The 24,245-nt window shown below is 32.1% G+C and overlaps 1 protein-coding gene across 1 annotated transcript; it reads right to left on the reverse strand.

Annotated features, from left to right (window-relative positions):
• Positions 1-1,133: 1,133 nt before the first annotated feature.
• LOC139504101 (cell adhesion molecule Dscam1-like) lies at positions 1,134-20,328 on the reverse strand. The gene is made up of 8 exons (XM_071294160.1): positions 19,969-20,328; positions 13,338-13,619; positions 12,293-12,568; positions 8,082-8,381; positions 7,523-7,855; positions 3,771-3,798; positions 2,875-2,981; positions 1,134-1,609 (listed from the first exon to the last, which is right to left on the reverse strand). Exons 1-8 carry the CDS (start codon positions 20,228-20,230, stop codon positions 1,134-1,136), a joined length of 2,064 nt encoding a protein of 687 aa, XP_071150261.1. The 5' UTR covers positions 20,231-20,328.
• Positions 20,329-24,245: the final 3,917 nt, after the last annotated feature.

Consider the following 24,245-nt stretch of genomic DNA (forward strand, 5'->3'; position numbering starts at 1 on the left):
CAAACCGATTGTTTAACGTAAATTTCCTTCCAAACAGGAAAATAGTTTATATTTGAAACGGAACTTTAGCGTTTTATCGGCGATATCTATCGCGTGTGTCTCCGTAATCATAAATGATGTTTATCGCATATATTTTTTCTTGTTGTCTCAACATTCCTAGATGGCAAATTTTCTTTTGTTTCATTCTTAACATAAGAACATTTTTTGTTTCATCACTGTCTGACAGAATGTCTAATTTTGACTGGTTAAGGTGAAAAGATTTCTAAATATTGCTGATTTGTTTCAAACCGATTCCCTTCATGTTTCGTTTTCTATTAAGTACATCTTATTCAGAACACTTAACGAATATGAATATGAATATGAGATAGAAATAACAACTTTGAAAACCCAATTAAAATATAAAAAAGATGAGTTTATATCTATTTATGATAGTAGATGTCAGCACAAGACAGTAATCATCAACAAAAACTTGCATATTGGATGGTCGCTTTTGTTTTGGTTCAGCTTTTGTTTGTTGAATACTTTATAATTAATAGCAGCACATACACCATTGTACACTGGTTAAAATGTAAATCACCAACTGCACACACCAATTGGGTGTTCCTTAAACATGTTAAAGGAACATGCATAATACATAAATTGAAAAGTTTGGAGTCTAAGTAAAAAATACATGTAGATCCTTCTTACAATTACATTGTCATATCTGGTCCATTGTCCGTCGTTTGTCAATCAGCATTTTAAACATATCATGCTTTTTCTCTTGAACCTCTAATAAGATTGTCTCCTAACTACGAAAGAAACAATTTTAGACCATGTGTATCTTGTAGAATGTCAGATAAAACCGTTTTTAACAAAGATAGTTGTTATAGGTAGAAATGATTTTGAACATGATAATACATATTTTAAATGTTTATATTATTCAAACATACCCGACGGTTAATGGCGTTATTATAAAAAAAAGTGTGTCCATGCAATCTACCGTTTAATCCTATATCATTTGATTATCTATACTACTAATGGTTGAACAAACTTTATTAACCAATATATTTTAAAGTATATGTACAAACCAGATTTGGTCAACTTATGCAAGACATAGTGTGAGATACATTTACTTATAAGCCAATCATTGTGTTTTACTGTTTTAGTGACAGGTTAATGTATTCTGTAGCAGTAGTTTCGGAATCAACGCTTAACAGATGAAAATCATGATCTGTTTTGCTCAAGTTGTTCTCAAGATCATTCAATAAAACATCTACCTGATGGTCACTAGCTGTGGCATGTGGTATTTGTTTATCCTTTGGATAATCTTTTTCTTTGGATGTAAAGGCATGTTCATATGTTGCATTTTGAGAAGTGTTTAAATTGTCATTGCTGGATTTCGTTTCTGTAGTTAGATAAACATGTGTATCTAAACCATAAGTATGTGTCACTAGGGTTGCATATGGTCGTTCATATCCATCGTCCAAATAAGCTAAAGCATTATTGTCATTTTCCAATGATTCGACTGCATGATCTAAAGTAGCGCTGTCATTGTTCGAGAAATCCAAATCATGTTCTTGAGACACAGAAACTATTCTGGTATCTGGTGAAATTATCGGTTCGTTATTTTCTAAAAATTCATAAATGTACATTAAATGTATTGTATATTGACAACTGAACTTGAAAACAATGACAGATATATCAAATCTTTATTCAATGTAAACTATCGAGTTCACTATAACGTTAATTATTGAATTATACATGGCGCATATGCATTTTTGATAACCCAATAAATTAAAACACATTGTAAATCTTATTTCGTATTGTTTAACTGATTTTCAACTCGAATAAAGATAAATTTCACAGTACATGTCACATGTTGTAATTCGGCATAAAACCATATTTAATGAAAATGACAGTAAAATTGAATAAAAATAAAAAAGAAAACATTCATTACGTACGTTTGAGGATCCAAAAGTGTGGCCTAAAATATGTTAAACTGTTTATTGAACCAAAAGAAATGTATAAGAGGAGGAAGATCAGCATGGTTTTTCCTTATTGTATTTTTTTTAAATCTGCAATTTTCAAAACATAGGTGCAGATTTATCTTTCTTTAAATAAAACTTTACTTGAGCATGAGTACATTTTAATCGTGTCCAGTACTTAAGTAAACACGTCACAATTAGTTCATTGCACATATGATAATGATAACCATCACCAGAAATAAACTAAGCAAAGTTATACCTGTTTGTTACATTTTATAATTTTGTGTTACCATGACAACTCAAGTTTTCACAACAACAATAACCTAAGATATGTGTTTATGATTAATATCTTTTTGGGAATGAAATGCAGTGTCAACTGTCTACAACTGTCACATTCAAATGGATATTTTTGTTTGACAAATCTTGCATTTGAAACACGGAAAGACTTACTATGATTTGGTAGTATTACACCTACAAAAACGGCAATCACCGTTCATTGTCAATGCTTAAATGATTTTCAATTTATGTTTACACTCTAATACTGAGGTCTTTTTTTTAAAATAAGAATCAGTTAACTAGCTGTAGTATGGAGCATGAACGTGGTGTAACAATCTGAATATACAAAACGTGTGATAATGGAATAACATTCAACTGTAAGATGAAGACCAAATACTTCATAGTTGTGGTACGGTAGAAACAACTTTTTGAAATGGAATGTTAATTAAATTATAAGGTCACCTACGGTTAAATTAATTTATGACGTTCTTCAATCGTATGTTTTGAAGGTTTGTGTAAGTGTACAATGCAAGTGTGTACGTCCATTTGTTTTGTTGTATGAACCCTAACATATCATTGATATTGTTTTTTGTTTAAGTGTACCCATGTTTATGCATTCTTGTAAGTGTCATACCCTGAAATATGGCCATTGGCAGCATGTTTTCTTCATTTATCTCAATATAATGAGCACTGTCATCTCTATTCCGTCCACCGATTTCATCATTATTTGTAGAATGCATCCTTAAATTAGTTTGTACATTGTAATATTTGTTATAAATGGTATCGTTTCTTTTCTTTGATTTCGACGTTTGCCGTTTTCTTTCACCAGCAGGCCACACTAAGATCCGAGGATAATTGAACATGGTCATTTGGATCATTTCATAAAGATAACAATTGGTTTTATGTAATTGAGAATACCTTTTATGTAAGATTAATATTACTGATAAACTTAGAGAATGATTTAATTCGTGTTACAAAATACAACACGATAATTGGACGCCTTAATGTAAAAAAGTCGAGAAAAGGAAATGAAGTTGATAATGAATTTGCTGAAAGGAAATCAATTAAACTAACGATAGTTTCCGAGGGAGGTCATGCTGACGTAAATTGTCTAGGGAGTTCATGCTCATGCATCCTTAATTCACTGTTATTTGGTTCACTCGATTGATCGTAGTATCAAACTTTACCAGTATGTTTTCAATCATTCTTAATGTGATATTTGTTGTTGGAATCACTGTTGTTCGCGTCCCATTCCTTTAGAAACCCCATATATGGGGAGACAAGGTAAACGATCTGTGAATCGATCGCGAGGACATGGAATAGTCGTGTAATTGACGATTTGGAAGCTGCTATTACTTATGTTTTTCAAATATATTGATGACAGTTTTTCGTAAACCAAACACATATATAGCAAACGAGATTATGAGTCTGGTTTCAGAGATAGGCCTTCGTTGAGTTAAACTCGTTAATAAAAATCATAATGAATTTGATGTATGGTTTGCTGCAATGTACATGATATAGTAAACAAACCTCTTTTTGTATCTCTGCTTAAGGAAATCTGTAATAGAAACACGACTCACATTTTTGATTTTGAATAAGAAAGACAAACACATGTACTAAATGCAGGCAGTTATAAATCATATGCAGGATTGCCACCAAATGACCTGGATTATTCACTAATGTGGCGATACTCATTTAAATTATTTTTTGGGTAAACAAATAAAATAATGCTTCATCAACACTCTTAATAGTTAATTCTTATTCTTTTCAGCTTTATATGTACATATATTTCATGATGCATATGTGATATGTTTATACATTTACTTATGTTGTTATTTAGTATGATAATTTCAGTTTGCTTTGTTTATTCATATCGGGTAAATAATTTTCGTTCATCTCATTAGTATTCATAATTCGAATTTGGTATTGCGTTATGTTTAACGTTACAATTTGATTCTTCGTTTCTATTTATGAATATCCCAGCAAAATCAATGATACTGAGCATTTCTCATTGAAAATATGTCAAGCATGAGCTTAGAATACTTGAACATGACGAACAAATGTAATGCCTACATCATATTGACTATCACCACTCCATTTCAGAAATATTTTCAATTTCCCGACAATTCTTTTGATTTACAGAGATAAAATTGAGAATGAAAATTGGGAATATGTCAAGAGACAACAGCCCGACCAAAGAGGAGACAACAGCCGGAGGCCAAGGTCGGGTATTAAACGCAGCAAGAAAATCCCACACCCAGAGATAGTCCTCTACTGGTCCCTAAATAACATTGAGTACTAGTTCAGTGGAAATGGACGTCACACTAAACCCCAAAACATATAAATGGTCGAAAACATGCAAGATTGACAAAGGCAAGGGGTTCCTGATTTGGGACAGGTGCAAACTTTCGGCGAGGTTAAACATGTTCAACCCTCCCCTATACATCTAGTCAATGTAGAATAAAATACACATAGCAGTACGCAAAGTTAATATATCAAATATAAAAAAAGAGATGATGTGGTATGATTGCTATTAAGACAACTCTCCATAAAAGACAAATGACACGGAAATTAACAACAATAGGTTACCGTACGGCTTTCTACAATGAGCAAAGCCCATACCGAAAAAAACAGCTATGAAATGCCCCGAAATGACCAATGTCAAACGATTCAAGCGAGAAAACTTACGGTATTATTAATGAACAAAATGTTTACAAAAAATCAAATTATTTATGTAACACATCAACAAACGGCACTGAATTACAGGCTACTGACTTGGGACAGGCACATACATACAGAATTTGATAGGGTTAAACATTTTAGCGGGATCCCAAACCTCCCCTAACCTGGGACAGTAGTGAAATAGTACAACGAACCATAAAAAAAAATTGAAAAAGGCTTAACTTATCACATGTTTTTAATCCGAAGACATATAAATTGGAATGTGTCGAATTTGGATCTCAATGGTGTAAGAGTTACATCATGGACAGTTGGACGTTAGTATGGGGTCCTTTGCTCAGTTTTGCCAAAAGGGGCTTTATTGACAAAGAGGCAGTCAATTGATGCGTTTACTGGAATGTTTAAAAATGATCGACATGATCAGTTTGAATCGTTAGTAATAACAAACCACATGGATAATCAATAGAATTATGTATTGCACAAGGAACAATCATGAAACTAGTGAAAACGCGCGTGAAGTTTCCCGGGGGTAATGTATAGCAACGTCCGGGTACATGTATATAAATTTTAAATACCCAGGTGCTATAGGTTTTGTAACAACGTGTGTTTACCAATAAAAATTCTAGAAATAAACTAATTCGGGGATGTGAATACTTACGCCAGCATGTTCCCATCAAAGCCAGTAGAACCAAAATAAATATGAGTAATACTATTATAGTGATGTTTTGGAAAGAAATACCGTTTTCCTCTGAAGAGTTGTTGGCTAAAACAAAATAAACTTGCTACTATTCTTTTAAGTCTACAACTTCCATTTATATATATAAAAAAAATCGCGGTATTGATGGTCACTCGAAAATAAATCAGTATACATTTGTTTGTTTTTGAGTGCATTGTGTAAAACGTAAAATCACAAACATACTGAACTCCGAGGAAAATTTAAAACGGATAGTCCCTAATCAAATGGCATAATCATAAGCTAAAACACATTAAACGAATGGAAGATAATTGTCATATTTCTGACAAGGTAGAGATATTTTCTAATGTAGAAAATGGTGGATTAAACCTGGATTTAACGCTAGCTGAACCTCTCACATGTTGACAGTTGCATCAAATTCCATTATATTGACAACGATGTGTGAACAAAACAAACAGACACAATAGGTAAAAATATCACAAATAGAGGTACAACATAAACACGAACCCCACCAAAATTTGGAAGTGATCTCAAGAGCTCTGGAATGATAGGCATACCCTATATGCGACACCGTCGTGTTGCCAATGATATAACAAAGCTGTAGAATAATTGTATTCGGTAGGTCACATGAAAGTGACCGGCATTGTATTTACGACATAACGAATATATTCGATATCATTGTGAAACGGAAATTCCATAATGGTCAACCAACTCTTGATGGCGTCCGTATAATCTACGAAGTGATTATTTCAATTTCACCATTTGAAACTCTTGGTTCGATTGCTGTGATACTTTCATTTTCCGACATCCTTACGGAAAAGAACTGTGCTTCTCCCCTGAACGACCTCTTTATATTTATATATGAGTCGGAATTCTTTAATACACATGTCAGAAACAAGACAACCAAAGACATCCGATCATTTAATATCTTATTCAGAAAAATTATTTATTTTCTTTCCATTAACATTTCAAACTTTTCTGATTTGTCTTCATTAAAATATCCTCCAGAATGAGAAATTAAAGGAAATTAAGATACAGCTTCAATCGCCTCAGTTTTAGAAGCAGCAATATACCAAATTTACCTGCGTATGAGATATAAATTTCCAAATGTGTTCAAGAGATTGCAACAGCTAATCAGAATTTGTAAAACATTATCAGTGTGAGCAGACCGTTGAAGAGATTACAATGTAGTTAATGAGAACTAACGTCTCGTCCTGTTTCAATGAAAAATCATTGGAAGTTACCAAGAAGACCTTGTTGATTGTCCGTATCAACTTCTCAAATAATACATGATTGTTAGGAAGTATAGATTACATGTACTACAAATGACGTGGCTCGGTACATATTTACCCCTCAATTGTTGTAGTATGCTAAAGTGCATTTTAAGTTGTAATTGTCTGTCATTTTGCTTGTGTGATTTGTTTATATGTCATTGTGTGTTTCTTTGTTGAAACAGTTGTCTGTTTTAATATTCATTTAGAACATATTACAATATACTATCAGTCCTAACATATAAATGCCAATCTCGAATATTATTTTTTGATAATTAGTTTGAGTTGACAATTATGTTGTAATTCATGAGGTTGCATCTCCGTCATTTAACATTGAATGTTGATGGTATAATGTATATATGTTTTTAAACCATAAAGGGTTTTTGGCTCAAATTCTTCACATCAATTGTAACAGAAAGTTTGATTTTTGACAAGATTTGTCAGGTGCATCCGACTCTAATCTCAATTGATTTAAATTGTTTTCTCACCAGACATTGTGGCTTACTCCAACAATAAAAAATGATCTCCCCGAAACAGAATAAAAGTTCTACAAGTGGCATGAAAAACTAGTCAATCCATCAGGTACCATGATGTTTGCTTAGTTACTGAACCTGTGTTACTTAAATACTTTGACATACCTGTTAAAATTAAATGTACCGTATAACTTCTATTTCCAAATTTATTGCAAACTGTAATTCTAAACGTCTGGTAATGATTTTGTACAACTCTCTGTAACACAAATATCATTTCTATTCCATTGACCTTTATGTTTTGACCATGGAACATATCCCCCACTTTTAAAGGCCTAATATATGTATCATGGGTATCATTTGCATCTGCTAAAATGTTTAGTGGTTTAATAATTGTGCATTCAATTTTGGAATAACTTAAAATATACACTATCAAGTTCATTTTCTCCCCTGGTGCACCATACTGGATTGGCCTATTTTGTTTAACAAATACTGGAGGACCTGAAATATTAAAGAATAATTTAGATATAAGGATTTAACTATTAAGTTTAGTTAGAAGCGTTTTATGAAGCATTGACAATAAATAAATGACTCCATCAACTTACAACGATACTGATCGATCTATTATTTATACGAAATTGTTTTCTCTGTAAACTTAATAAAATGTTTATGTTCAAACAAATGTGATGTGTTACAGTAAATTCACCGGTGCTTTTATTATAGATACCTTGAGATACAACGTAAGCTTTTCCTTGCTGAAAGTGTTGCTTGTTTGGAACTCCATTTGATACCATGCATATGTAAATTCCGCTGTCTTGATATTTAGAAGACGCTTCATTTATTCTTGGAAGAATGAGAGTTCCGTTGTCTGTAGATTTTAAATATCGTATATGTTCGTTAAATTCAGATTGATGTTCCCAAACACCATATGTATAATTTGATGGAAATCCCTCTGCTGTACACTGAATGGTCCGCAATTTGTCCTTTAGTGTAAAATTCTTGTAATCTAAGTGAACTTCAGGAGGATCTAGTGATAATAAAAAACGATCAATGATTTGTACTTCTTCTATTCAAAACTTGCTTTTAGATCTTTTTGGTTATAAGGTTCCTCGCATGCATTAATAGGTAATTAAAGTTAAAACAACTACAAAAGTCCAGAGACAATTCAACATAGAAAGTCTCTTGCAATGGAGAAATTAAATGCTCAAACTCATCAAACAAATGAGAAATTAAAGGCTCAAACTCATCAAATAAATGAGAAATTAAAAACTCAAACTTATCAAACGAATGAGAATTAAAAGCACAAATTCATCAAACGAATGAGAAGTTAAAAGCTCAAACTCATCAAATAAATGAGAAATTAAAAGCTAAAACTCATCAAACGAATGAGAAATCAAAAGCTCAAATTCATCAAACGAATGAGAAATTAAAAGCTCAAACTCATCAAACGAATGAGAAATTAAAAGCTCAAACTCATCAAACGAATGAGAAATTAAAAGCTCAAACTCATCCAACAAATGAGAAATTAAAAGCTTTTTTTTATTAGGTAAAAACAAGGTATATTGACTTGAAAGAAGTATGTTGACTGGGGACGAAGTACTAGGTCAAAATACTAGTGTTGGTCGATATGTCCTTATTGAACTAAAAAGAAGTTTTATCATTTATGTCCGACCATATTAATTTTGTAACAAAGACGTCAGTGCATTATATTCTCTTGTTTCGAAAATTTAAATTAGTTGGAAGTTTATGGATACATAGATTTCATCACATTACTTATAACTTTATTAAAGCACAAATTACACCCATAAGAGGGCCAAAGACATGACAATTACATATAATAACAACAATTTAATGATGACATTAAAATTTGCATCAAAAATAAAAATAAACCAAAACATATTAAACACAACAAATGACCTCAAGTGCCCCCTGTCCTCAGTTCAATATACTGTTTAATAAAGGAGCCTAAAGATTTTACTTGCTGACTAGTGGGTGAATTTACATTGTAGTATATATTTCATTTTATTTTCTGAAAACTCTTTGTATTGATTTTTCAAATCGTTTAAAAAAGCATGTCTTAAATCATCATGTATTTTGCATATTGGAAAGAAATGGGATTCATCATCCAAAACTTTGCACTTATTACAAAGTCTTTGCGGGCGTGAAATATTTGTATATCTTCCAGTTTCCATAGCGAGGGAATGATCACTTATTCTAAATTTGCATATAAGTTTTTTTGTATCAAGATTAAGGTATGTCAAATCAAATTCTTGTTTATATTCAGTTTTCATATTCTTAAACAATAAAAGTTTGCTATTGATATTTTATTGTCATATATTTCTTAATATCTTTGCTGAAATTCATTTTTATAGTATTTTTTACTGAAATTCTTACAGTCTCTGTATTTGCTTTTAGTTACATCTTTGGGTGTGCTGATATTATTATCGGACCTACTATGATTTACATATGAGTACAATGAGTATATACATTATTTAGAAAGGGGAGTAACACTACAACAAGTGTGTTAAGATATTTCTCCACTTGAGACAGTTAAATTTAAAATTTTGATATTTAAAGCGCGAGCCGAAACGAAACTGTTGAGAGTGGAACATATCGTAATACACGAGTAACAGTGGTGGAATCTGTTTCTCTAGTGATTTTTATCTTCCTTTTCGAAGCTTTTCGGAAAGTGGTGTAATTTAAAAGTGACGTCATCCGGCGTGGTCGCCTTTTTCATGACGTCACAACAGGAAATTTCAGAACCAATAAAATTTGACGTCATAATTAGTTTTCGACCAATCATTGTCGAGAACAAGTTTTTCACTAGTGAGAAAAATATTTTTCTCACAACGATGAAGAAATGGGAAAACAGCACAAAAATTTGAGAAATCTCATTGTCTGTTTGACAATAACAACATGTATGTTTTTATTCAAATATTTGCTTATGTTTTTTTAGTGTAAATCTAAATACTAAGGCTTTTCTTCCTCAGGCATAGATTACCTTAGCTGTATTTGGCAAATTTTTTGGAATTTTGGATCTCAATGCTCTTCAACTTCGTACTTTATTTGGCTTTTTTCAACTTTTTTGGATTCGAGCGTCACTGATGAGTCTTTAGTAGACGAAACGCGCGTCTGGCGTATATATAAAATTTAGTCCTGGAATCTATGATGAGTTTATCTATACTATTAAATGAGATAGCCTCACTTTGTATTTCGCTTCTCTCCATTTTACAATAGATGAATCATTGTGCCTCTTTGTCCTATAGGCACAGACGTATTTGTCACGCTCAATGATGATAATTCCCTTTAGGTTATTTTGGGAGTAAAACGAAAATAATGGCGTCCGGATAATGTTTCCGGACTTTATAGATATAGACAAACTTGTGCATTTTTTTTACTTAAAGAATCCAACCTGCTGTTTCTGAATAACATTTTTACAGTGTGGTTCACTACTTTTAGTACAAATTATATCAAATTTATAGAAAACTTCACTAGCTCTAACTCAAAATAAGGACAATTTTATGCTAAAGAGGTCCTGATTTCTTTTAATATCTTCTAAAATGCTATTTTTTTTAACCCCGGACAAAATCACTACTGAACTTTAAAATTTATGACCCAAATTTATTTAGAGTATAGTTGCATCCCCCTATACTACTTGCTAGTTTAGGCATAATACATGAAGAAATAATATTTGGAAATGGTAAAATCAAATGGCAAGTAACACCGTGACTATCCGCATCGGGGACTATATTTGCAACGAAAATGCAGATGCGATAAATGTATTCACGGATCTAACAGATACTTTGGGACAGGACAATTATTTTGGCGTTTTCTGAATACTATGAATATACAAATACTATAATTATCCCCACCGCCCAAACCCCCCTCCACACTTTCCTCGACTTTTTGACGATCAATGCTTTTGAATGAGAACATAATTGGTAGTCCCTTTTTTCTGGGTTGGAAACCCCATCTTGAAATTGGCTAGATCCGCTACTTATCATAGTTTATGTATGTTCATAGTTTACAGAAAAAAAAACAAAAAAAAACCAAATCACTGATTTTGAAAAAAAAGGGAGAGGACCTATACATACTTTTAACAACTTTCGAAATGCCCACGATATCGCGAGTGTGTTTTTGTATAATGTGTATTGCAATGAATTAAAATACTGGAAAAAGTCGCTGTACAACCTTGTTTTAATTGCTAGATAAAAGACGTATACGTAGACATGGTAAAGTTACGGAGCAATATTTTTCTTACCGTGAATTTATAATGATTTTATACTACATAGTCGGTTTTTTCGAACATGTTTTCTTTTTATTTTATTTATCGTTTAGTTACTCTCACAAGTCTTTATATATCTTTGATCGATTCTACTCATCATCTTATGACTACTCCTTGATTGGTACTGCTGTTGTGAAACCATTCGATTAATTTTCAGTTGATAAGTTATTCAAGCGTTACTTTAAGTTTCCTGATTTTGCAGTACTGCTGCTTTGGACATTTTATTATCATGCTTCTAGACGTGATTTTGCGCTAAACACTTGTTCTAGAAAGCGAAACTAAAAATATGAAAAATTAGGATGTATCATTAATAAATATAATGTTTGATAGGTATTCTGAAATAAAATTTAAATAAATTGAAACGTTAGCGTTTTTTTCTAAATGAGTTTTCGTCAAATGTCAGTATAAACATGAAACATGAACATTACACAGATGTGTAAAAATTAAGTTTCCTGATTTTGCTGTACTGCTGCTTTGGACATTTTGTTATCATGCTTCTAGACGTGATTTTGCGCTAAACACTTGTTCTAGAAAGCGAAACTAAAAATATGAAAAATTAGGATGTATCATTGTTAATATGTCATATATTTTTTTTCTTAAAATGTGAGGTAAATTATTACATATATTAGGCTATCAACTTGTATTTAGCTTACATTTTACTGTAATACTCATTGTAGTGGATTCTCTTCCAATTTCATTGTCTGCAATACATGTGTAGTTTCCACGATCGTATCGACTTACTATTTCAATCGTATAACAAATATGGTTTTGATTGTCATGATTGTGTTCAACAAAAATCACCCGACTGCCGTTTAGAAATCTTGTTGATACGGATGCAGAGTTGCTGTCAACATAACAACACAGATTCGTCTTACCGCCTTCGCTTATTTCTTTTATCGGTTTTCCGATGACTGAAACCGCCGGTGTATCTACAAAGAACAGTTAAAGTATTTCAAAGCATAACAATGGTGATATGAGATATAAAAGCAAGAATTCAATATAATAGAAAAATTCAATGCAACTTTAAATTGAAAATTAACCAAGGATATCAGTTAAAAGAATATATAATAAAAAAGGATATTGCAAAGGATGAGAATGACTTCTAACACATAAGAATAGGATCAACTTATATTTCAATAACTCAAAATTAGAATAATTAAAATACCGAACTCCGATGAAAATCCTTAAAGGAATAGTCCCTAAGAAAATGGTAAACTGAAAAGCTCAAACACATAAAACTAATAACTAATAACAACTGCCTTAGTCCTAGCTTGGTGAAAGCATTTTCTTATGTAGACATGGTAGATGAAACCTGGTCATATATCTAGTTAAACCCGTCATTGTATGACAGTCACATAACTTTCTATTGACAACTATGTGTAAACAAGGCAAACAAACATAATAGGTAAAAATGTCAAAATAGGAGAATAGCAATCAACATTGTGAGATTATCTTAATCACCTCACAAAACAAAAACAAGCAAATATGACAACAAAGATAAACAAGAAGTCATTTAAACAAAACACATTAGCAAAAACGATAGAACAAAATAAAACAATTTATCAAAGCACAATCACACAATGACGAGAACAAAATCAAATTACCTTTAAAATTTAACAAGACACATGATAATTAACAATGATGTATTACAAAATTTGAATTTTAATTATAATATGTACATAATGATGTATAACTCACATTGTATATTAATTCGAACATTCCTTCTCAGTGGATGTTTTAATATAGGACTCCTTGCTTCGCACGTATATGTGTTGTTATTATCTAGTTTGGTTGGTATAAATGTATACTCAATATTTCCATGTCCACCCGTCTTCACAGTTTTGTTTTGTCGTATGAGTGATAATGACTCTGGAGGTTTCCCACTTTCGACAGAGCATTTAATGCGCAAAGTTTTGTATTCTATCCCAGTTAGCATACGTTCATTTGTCTCATTAATAAATATAATGTTTGATGGGTATTCTGAAATAAAATTAAAATAGATTGAAACGTTAGCGTTTTTTTCTAAATGAGTTTTCGTCAAATGTCAGCATAAACATAAAACATGAACATTACATTTTTCAATGTATTTTCTACATGTTCTACAATGGCAATCACTCAGCGAGTAAACGAATAACTTTGGCCTATAAGTGGATTTAAAAATATGAGATGAGACTTATGTTGTTCTACATTGTATTAACGTTCCATATACATGAAATAGGAATTAATTGCAATTAAAGATGATCAGAAGTCTATAAAGCTTTATATATGTAAGCCGAACAGAATACACTTGAAGGTTAAAACATCATGCATGTTTCTTTACCATGAAAAAAGTCAGATCAAAAACATATACAATATGATCATAAAACTCAAAACTCAATGCAGTAGGGATTTTTGTTTTGTTAAAAGGGTTTAACTTCTTTTCAACAAATCAAAATCACAAGAGAGAAAAAAGAAATAAAATTTCTTTTAACTAAATTTGTTATACACATTTGTATATTGTATGCAAAACGAAAATGTGTATACTTTATTACATCTGTCCAAACAGTTTGTGAAAAGTGCAGTCAAACAGTTGTTACATGAAAAGGGAGCTGCTCTTCATAGTGTTGATTGTTGGGGGAAATGTTACTAAATTTGAATGTTCGATTGGTCGTTTCCTCTAAAAATCAAACACTAAAAAATTACAAAAGAAATAATTGTATTGATGAGACTTGATTAAAGGTTAGCAACAGTAATACAGTAATATTCAAATTCATAAAAGATTAGAAGGACAAATAAGGAAACATGAAATTATTGGCCTGCACCATTTACCTTTTTATTTCGCACTTAGTCAAAATTTACATTCGTGAAATAAGATACAACTTTGTAAATAACACACCAGACTATCGTATGGGTGTCTTTTATAAGGTCTTGGCAGATAGAAGGATATAAACATAGAAAATGAAAAATGTTCAGATATCAATTTGGCACTTCTATTATTACGTTGTTGTTTTAGCATCTAACATTTATATTGCAGTGTTGTACACGTGAGATATGTGGCTAGCTTTAAAACCATGTTCAATCCACCATTTTCTAAATAAAATAATGGGTTTACCAGTCAGAGATATGACAGTTGTTATCCATTAGTTTGATAAGAGACGTACCGTTTTGACTTCTTTTGGAGATCAGTAAATTTTGTATTTTACTATTTTGTTATTGTATATTTGTGCCTGTCAAATGTGGTTTTGCTTGGCTTAAAAATGTTTTGTCTTGTGTGTTTCTGAACAAAATAAATAACAAAGTTGACTATGTGTGACGTTGATCCATTCATGTGGCAGTTTATATCGTCTATGCTGTCCTTGTGTGTTGTCATGGGAATTATCCGTTTTTACTCTGCAGTTGACAATTCGGAACGTTCTAGTATATCATATATTTCTGTATCTCTCTCTGCTGATCATGCGTTTGTTAGTACTGCATTCCTGACACTTAGTGTTGTAATTTTAGCGGTATTTCTAACACTTTAATTTACGAAGGGGGTTTGACTTACCATAAAAACGGGTTAACCATACAATTTCTTTTTTGAAATGTCCTGTGCCAAATCTTAAATATTGCAGTTTGTATCTACAGCCCGTTGCAATGCTTTGTCATCTGTTGTAGTAATGTATGTTTGCTGTTTTCCTCTTAACGTTGATTTGTTGTCCTATGTTTTAGTTTGTTACCCGGACTTGATTTTGCTTTATCAAATTATGAATGTTAAACAGTTGTATAATAATATTAACTTAAATATGCAATTAAACACCCTATTTAACATGTATAACAAAATGTGTGGTTTTGGAAATATTACACATAAGATATGTTGTCGGTTCTTAAGAAACTGCTTGTTCGAAGTTATGGTCTACATCATTAGCGTAAAAGGAGATTTTGAAAACATGATATTAAACTTACTAAACTTGAAAATCTCCATTGTTTATATAAGATTCGTAAAATCCCCAAACAAGCCTTGTACGGAACGTTGAAAAGACATGTCGTCAAGATGATCAACAAAATATCTTTCTAAAATTATCTCTCAATTGTTTCGACAGTAAAATTAAAGATAGTCTTCATAAAAATTCGTAAGAAAGTCTATTAAGTAAATAGATAGTTTATTTCTCAAAACACCATGCAATCACAAAGGTATCAGAGAAGTTCAAAGCATGCAACAAAATATTATATTTGATAGCAACATAAAAGAAAATAAATGTTTAGAAAAAAACATGATGAACAATAAATAAAAAACTATTAAACAAGAAACAATTCTACGCCATATTCTTCATTTCATCACCAGTGAAGGTATTACACGGCTAAAAGCACATATTATATTCATATTTACTTTTAACATCAGCACACCAGTGTTAAATCTACAGTCAAGCTTAAAGCTCCACTGAAAGAACTCGTCGGCTTATGTTTCTTTAACAAAAAGATCACTAGACGTTTCAAATATCTAGTTTTGGGCTGGAATTCAGCTTACTTTGTGAAAAATCATACAGAGTCAAGGAGAAAATATACCGACGAGGATATCACTGCCATGCTGGACGTTTATATTGAATGTATGTATTTGTAACTTGTTCTTGTCCTGAATGTTTATAAAAAGATTTGGTAAGAGTGCGAATGAGACAAATTTAAACAAGAGACCAAATAACACAGAATATAACACTTATAGGTCACCATACAGCCTTCAGCAGTGAACAAACCCGATACCTAATAGTCAACCATAAAAGGCCCGAAATTACAAATATAACACAAAGAAAACGCGTCAACTAATGGCTTCATTTATGTACAAAACAATTAACGAAAACCACTGAATAACAGACTCCTGTGTTGGGACATTCAAAAACAGAATATAGCGGGGTTGAGTATTATAGCAGGCCCCAAATACCCCCTTATATAGGACAGTGTTGTAACAGCACAACTTAAGAACAGACTAAAAATAGGATTCAAAAGGCTTAACTCATCAGGTGGATACAATACAAATATATGTAACAAAAACAGAGTGAACGTGAGGAGTGCTTCCGTAAACAAAAAGACAATCAATAAGTACCGGTATGAAAGTACTCGCAGCTACTGAAAACTAGTTTAAAGTCTATAAAAACCTATGTTTATATTACACCTCCTTCGCTTATACCCATGGCAGTTGTGACGTTTTAGATTTTAACGAACGTTACCTATGCATTACTGGTAAACTAGTAAGACTCAGTTTCGTTACCACAACTTATAATAGTTATCAAAGGTACCAGGATTATAATTTATAAATTACTTAAAATTTTTAATACATTATTTCATACGTATTAGGATTTTGTTTTGAAGTTTTGTTTCACCTGTAGAAAACTTATTTCAAACGTAATATCACATTCTTCTTTTTTACAGAGAGTGGTTTACAGTGCCTGAAAATTCCATAAACTATCTGGTAAACTTATCAAACTTTTTATTGACAACATATTTGTTGAATTTGGAGGTTCAGTCTTCCAACAGACTATTGGAATCCCAATGGGTACAAATTGCGCTCTTCTACTTGCAAATTTGTCTTTGTATTCCTATGAAGCAAAATGTATCCAAGGGCTTGTACAGAAAGGAGAAAAGAAATTAGTCCAGTCTTTTAATTTCGCCTTTCGGTATATTGATGATATAATGTCGCTTAATAATAATAGATTCAGTGATCACTTACATTTAATATATCCAAGTGAACTTGAAATTAAAGATACTACCGACGCAGATAAATCTGCTTCATATATAGACCTTTTTCTCGAAATGACTACTAATGGTCGGTTGAAAAACAAAATTTATGGCAAACTCGATGATTTTAATTCTCCTATAGTCAACTTTCCATATCTGTGTAGCAACATCCCAGCGGCACCAGCATATGCATATGTGTCTCAATTGATACGTTACTCTAGAGCTAGCTCAAAGTACGTTAATTTTGTTGAACGAGGAATACTGCTTTCTCGAAGTTGCTAAGACAGGGCTATGAATCAATCAAATCAAAGTCATCACTCAGAAACTGTTACGGTCACCATCATGAACTGATTGACCATTATGACAAAAGTTTTCAGATATCATATCTGATATTCTTCTTCAGTCATACTAACCTTTCATCATTACCGAACAGAACAAAGAAATAACACGACGGGTGCTGTATACGGTGCAGGAAATGCTTACCCTTCCGGAGCACCTAATTTCACTCCCGGTTTTTATAGTGGAGTTCGTGTTGTTTGTTTCTTAATCATTATTTATAACTGTTGATGTAAATGTTCTTTGGTTTTGTGAGTCTTTGTTTACTCCTTGGTTTTGATTGTTATTGCCTTAACACTACTTTTGTCCTTGTTTAATGAACAGATCGACTCTGTCTCATAAACAGATATTTTAGTGGTGTCATCCTTGCACTTCTTTTTTTTTTCGTGTTTAATGAACAGGTCGAACGTGGTTTTTCCTACACAAATAGGCAAAGAGCTACACGTTCCATGTTATAGTTAATGAAAAATCTGCATTTGCATTGAACCACATAACAAAAACAAAATAATTGTAAGATGTGCTAGATTGATAATTCATCAGACATTCGGTATTTCAATCATTGCTAATAGATCACCAATACGGGCCGAATTGTTGTTGTTTTCAGAAGATCAGTCTGCGTGCACAACCTTCTCAAAACGAAACGCATCTTGTTAACTTCTTTTTTTTTACGTCAATATGCAGTACAAATGTTTTGTCAATGAAATACGTACAGTTCAATTTCTTCTTAATTGATAATGCGACTTGCAATTTGAGGGGACGGGAAGGTGATATTATGCATTTGAAAAAAAACATGCCCATCTTTCTTCAAACAGACAAATTAACCAAATGACTTAATGCAGAAGAACTATAAAAGCAAACCTAGTTTTGGTTCGTTCATAAAAATAACAAACTAGCTGAACTACTTTGATATTCTAGTAACTATCAGTTAAATTTAGAAAAAAGATCAAAATATATAATACACTCAACATAGACATATGATAGATACCAATAAAATTGAGAATGGAAATGGGGAATGTGCCAAAGAGACAACAACCCGACCATAGAAAAAAAACAACAGCAGAAGGTCACCAACAGGTCTTCAATGTAGCGAGAAATTCCCGCATCCGGAGGCGTTCTTCAACTGGCCCCTAAACAAATATATACTAGTTCAGTGATAATGAACGCCATACTAATTTCCAAATTGTACACAAGAAACTAAAATTAAAATAATACAAGACTAACAAAGGCCAGAGGCTCCTGACTTGGGACAGGCGCAAAAATGCGGCGGGGTTAAACATCTCAACCCTCCCCCTATACCTCTACCCAATGTAGAAAAGTAAACGCATAACAATACGCACATTAAAATTCAGTTCAAGAGAAGTCCGAGTCTGATGTAACCGAAGAAAATAAACAAAATTACAATAATACATAAATAACAACAGACTACTAGCAGTTAACTGACATGCCAGCTCCAGACTTCAATTAAACTGACTGAGGATTATGATTTCATCATATGAACATCAGGCACAATCCTTCCCGTTAGGGGTTTAGTATCATACTATCATAACATATATGAGAAGAACATAACCCGTGTCATGCCAACAACTGGGTTTTGAATACATGTGTTTAGTTCCGATGCAAAGACCCTATAAGTGACTCAATATTAACGCCAAAATATGCAATCTTTAATGACCTGACAACAGTAATACATAAATTTCTTTCGTTAAAATCTAAAACATTGTTACATACACGAGCGAATCGTACAAGTTGAGATATATAAACACCGTAAGATGGTGACAAGGGAACGTCACCATCTAAAAAATGGATAATTAACGATAGGAAATGAAAAATCATCTCTTTTATCATAAATTCTAAATTATGTAAGCCAGACGCCCATCTTGTTTCCAGACGACTCATCAGAGTCACTCGAATACAATACAAATTCATATGCTAAATAATACGACCTATTGTAGGTCGAAAAAGCCTTAAGCCTTACATTGTACTTCACTTATCGGTAATGGATATGATGATATAGAATATTTACTGGTATGTAGAAGAATAAAAATGTTTTCTTAACGCCTTAAACTAAAATCTAAATGAACATTGCTAGTTGATACACAACGGTACTTCTGTCAACCATTGTAAAGATTGGAAATATCTCAAATATTAAAGATGACTTCTTATTGTTCCGATCGATAAGGTCCTTTAATGAGTCATTCACAACTAATTTCATCAAATGTGTTCAATTCGGCAATTTAGCTTACAAAACAATTATGATAACATAAAGAAACGCTATTTGTTTTGACAAAATAATTCTGCTTAAACTTACTGTTCTTCTGTAAAACAAAGGATACACTGGATACACTGCTGTTTTTATAAGCATAGAAGCAAATATAAAGCCCTTCGTCATTATTGGAAAAATTTGTTATTTGAAGTTGAAAATCTCCTGTTGTCTTAGTTTTAACTATTTTCAATCTCTTTCTGTGGGGAAGACTAGGATTCATTTGTAGACCATTAGTATACAATGATGTGCTCCATTGTCTCTGCTTGCCGTAAATGTCAATTTCAGTTACTTGAGTTGAATCTGACATATACCCGTGTGCTGGACCAACCCAATCTGCCTTCACACCTGGTCTGCATGTAAGTAAAACGGTTTCGCCTTGCGAATAGTACACATATTTAACTGTTGTTGTTACTGTAATATGAATATTTGTCGTTGTATTACCCTAATTAAAAACCATTCAAAGTTATGTTCTAGCATATTTCTCATTCAAGCAAATATGTACTGTATAGTGTTTATATACTGTGAAAGAACTTTATTTCGTGGGTATCAATTTTCTTGGCTTCAGCAATATTTACATAATCGTGTTTTTTTTTAATTCGTGGATTTTAGTTTTCTAAAAAAAAATGAAGCCATTACAAACGAAGGTTACACATTGTCTGGATTGAAAGAAATTGCAAATTAAACATTGACCTGTGTAAATTGTATTGATCAAACTAATTAACGCGAGATAGAGTGATCAACATATTAAATATCAGTTTACTGATTGAAAAAGAAAATACAAATGTAATGTCAGCCAAGTAGTTGTGAAGAAAAATAAAGAACTGAAGAAGGCCAATGGCCAAAACGTCCCTAACACTTGTTTATGTATACAAGAAAGTAAAAGAGGGACGAAAGATACCAGAGGGACAGTCAAACTCATAAATCGAAAATAAACTGACAACGCCATGGCTAAAGACAAACAGGCAAACAATAGTACACATGACACAACATAGAAAAATAAAGAATAAGTATGTTCCCTATTGGAATTTTAAAAGCAAAGATTAAATACCATCAAAGTAGTTAATTAGGCCATAAACATGTCATTTAAAGAAACTAGTAAAAAAATCAAATGCTATAAATGTATCTTGAATTGTTAAATAATTCTTATCAAAATCAAGCCCAGCATGAAATTATCATTTCCCATACATATGTATACGAATTATGAGGATAAAAAATGAACACAATATCATAGCATATCAATACCAGAAATCTTACTTTCATTGATCAAAATATTTTTATGAGAATTTAAAAGATCAAAAGGTGTACAGTTTAGGTTATTACAGATTAAATTGGTATAATCCTGCCTGCAGTTGCAGTTCTTACTTCGTTTGTCCTACTATTATAATATTCTCAGATTTGGCGATATTCAATACAGTCTGTATGTCATATCAGTCGTCAAACCTACATAGGGATCTTTCCACTTTTCTTCATTTCTTCGTTTTGACAACGGTTGTGTTATTTCTTCGGACACTTAAATTCAACGATAAAGTCATCCACGAAAACTACGATATTGGTCCTCCAAAAATAAAAGTACTTTCACATTAGATGAAACATGAAGCGAGCGTCCAATGTTATACCAAATGATAAAAGAAAGAACAAAAGGTATGCGTCAATAACCCTTATTGAATTGTTGGTTTATGAGTATTTTGTTCAGTGAAAAGTTTACAGCCATTTAAAAAGATGTAGTTGATGATTTTATTCACTTATCGATAAATACATTTTTTTTCCTCATAACAAAAATATCGGAAATGTCGACTACGATGCAATGTTTCTTCCTTTTAGTACTGTTCGTGTACTAGCCTCATATTTGAGTATTATTGTATAAATATGTAAAGATGGATTGTTTGACATAAAAGGTCACATATTTAAATTTAGAAATGCAAAATGTGATGTCGCTGTCATTTTAGGGTGCAAAAATGTGCCCTCTTGTCAAAAAAGTATGAATCAGCACTAACATTTAACTTCCAAATTAAATTCCAAGTGATCCTATAATTATGTATTTTTCCATGCTAATTTTCATTATTCTCTTCATATGTATTTATAAACTCGATGATCAATAAAACCACACAAAATATAGTTTTTTTTTTTTTCTAAGCTCTTTTAGCAAAGAGTATCCATCTAAATACAGTCGTATATTCCAACACTTATTTTATCTGTTTTAGAAGCCAAGTGTAATATTTCAATCAGGAACACTAATATGATAATCTTGCCATATTTCAGTTTTCCCTCAAATCATTCCGATTATGCAAATAGATACATTATCACTAAACGAAAAATAGACATATGTAAAAACATGTTGTAACTAACCCTAGTTTACAAGCATAGTGTTGGCAAAATCAATTTGAGCGCTGACCTGAAAAGGGTAGGTAATACCTCTGATCAATTTTTAGGAGTTCCATTTATATCATAACTAAAGGGTTGTTCAAAACAATAATAAGCATCACGAAAATGTCATGTAATAAAACCAAACATTTGGTGTTTTAGAGAAAACTTGCAAAGAACATTGTGTGTTTTTATAAAACACTCAAGTTATCTAGTGCAATTGGCGCTGCAAATAAAGTCATTGTCAATATCATAATATTTACCTTCTGCTTGAAAGATGAGCAAGAAGTTTGCAAACATGAAAAAGGTCTTCATTCTATTAAAAAAAGATAAAAAAAAATATAGCTCAATAAATTCATCATAAATGCTATAATTAAAAATGTGTACTACAAAATACTTATTGATGAAGCTTGAATAAAAAAAGATACTTAATCCCAAACCAAAAGTATGAAGTTGATGAAATCAAATTATGAAAGGTTTTAACAAAGAAAAGGAAGGTTATAATGGGTAGCAAATTCTTAGCATTTCTAACAATTAAATGTAGTTAACCATATCAAAACTGATGTCAACTCTGCAGTTCTAAATAATTGGGTTGTTGACACCATCGGAGAGAAAACACAAACACTTAAAAATCAGTATGAAGCAGAAATATTTAACTGGCCACTCAATTCGTCAACATCAAATTGCTTCAATAGAAATGTAAGTACGACAAGCAACAAGGAACAAAACACATAGTTCAAATACCTTGACTTGTTTTAAGTCTCGGTCTATTTCTGAGTTTAATTCTTACATACTTTTGATTTTTTGGCCCTGTGTGCTAGCATTTCCCACGTGGGATTTTGAAATTGTTTGCATATACATTGAACGACAAATATATGTGACATATACAATTTTCTGACGTCGGACTCGCGAGTCGGCTGGTGTGTTTGTAGCTAGATGTTTTTGTGTTCTGTTAAATTGTTCCTTGTAAGATTGTTACACAGTGATGGCTGCTGTGCCCATGTTTTGGCTATTTTATTTATTGTGTCTGTTTGGTTCGCGCATCGTTGTAGGTGTAGCGGAGTTTGATGAGACTGTCGTCGGGGTGAGAGGTTTGGCGCTATGCAATAAGGTTTGATCCGCCGTTTTCTACATTTGAGAATGCCTGTGTCGAGTAGTGAATGTGACAGTTCCTGACCATTCGTTTTTGATGTTTTTGTCAATTGATTTTTTCATGTGATTATGGACTTTCCGATTAGATTTTCCTCTGAGTTCAGTATTTTTGTGATTTTACGTTTTGTTACAAGCACACTAATGTGGTGCTATTTTCCAGCATCGCTTACAGATGATACGAGTTATTTCCAGGACTTGTATTGTATACCATGATTTTACAAAAACTGGAATAAATACTCCATGGAAGCTATCGCATCAAGGGTTTCAAGTGCAAATTTGTTGAATGTGCGTGATTTATATTTCAACCGCCAGTTTATATATATTTAAAAAAAAAAAGCAAGCATAATACATTGCAAATCTCAAACTTTCAATTTTGATAAAGGGGGATAACCAAAACTAACAACAATATGAAAAGGCAAACTACATATTGATACCCACACTAGTCATTTATATATTAATTTTTAACAGCTGCATTGTACTAAGTAGGGTTTGGTTTGTTCATTGTTACACATGCTTGCTATGAACTAATAATTAATGTCACATTTTTACTTTAAACATTTCCATTTTCAATTTTACTTTTTCGAAATTAGCTATAGTCATTAGTGTTTGCATCCTATTTTACCTTTTCAGTAAATGGGATAAATGATTATCATATAGATCAACTGTCAGAATCTAGATATAGGAAGATGTGGTGTGAGTGCCAATGAGACAACTCTCCATCCAAATAACAATTTATAAAAGTAAACCATTATAGGTCAATGTACGACCTTCAACACGGAGCATTGACTCACACCGAACAACAAGCTATA

Source organism: Mytilus edulis, chromosome 14 (assembly GCF_963676685.1).
Source record: "Mytilus edulis chromosome 14, xbMytEdul2.2, whole genome shotgun sequence".
Lineage (NCBI taxonomy): Eukaryota > Metazoa > Mollusca > Bivalvia > Mytilida > Mytilidae > Mytilus > Mytilus edulis.

What these genes read in the sequence shown, in the direction of transcription:
- LOC139504101 (XM_071294160.1), bottom strand. Translation starts at nt 20,230, where the DNA reads ATGTCAGATTCAACTCAAGTAACTGAAATTGACATTTACGGCAAGCAG. An exon ending in CTTTGTTTTACAGAAGAACA is followed by an intron (nt 13,620 to 19,968) that starts GTAAGTTTAAGC and finishes ATTTTATTTCAG; the next exon opens with AATACCCATCAAACATTATA. An exon ending in AATGAGTATTACAGTAAAAT is followed by an intron (nt 8,382 to 12,292) that starts GTAAGCTAAATA and finishes TATTATCACTAG; the next exon opens with ATCCTCCTGAAGTTCACTTA.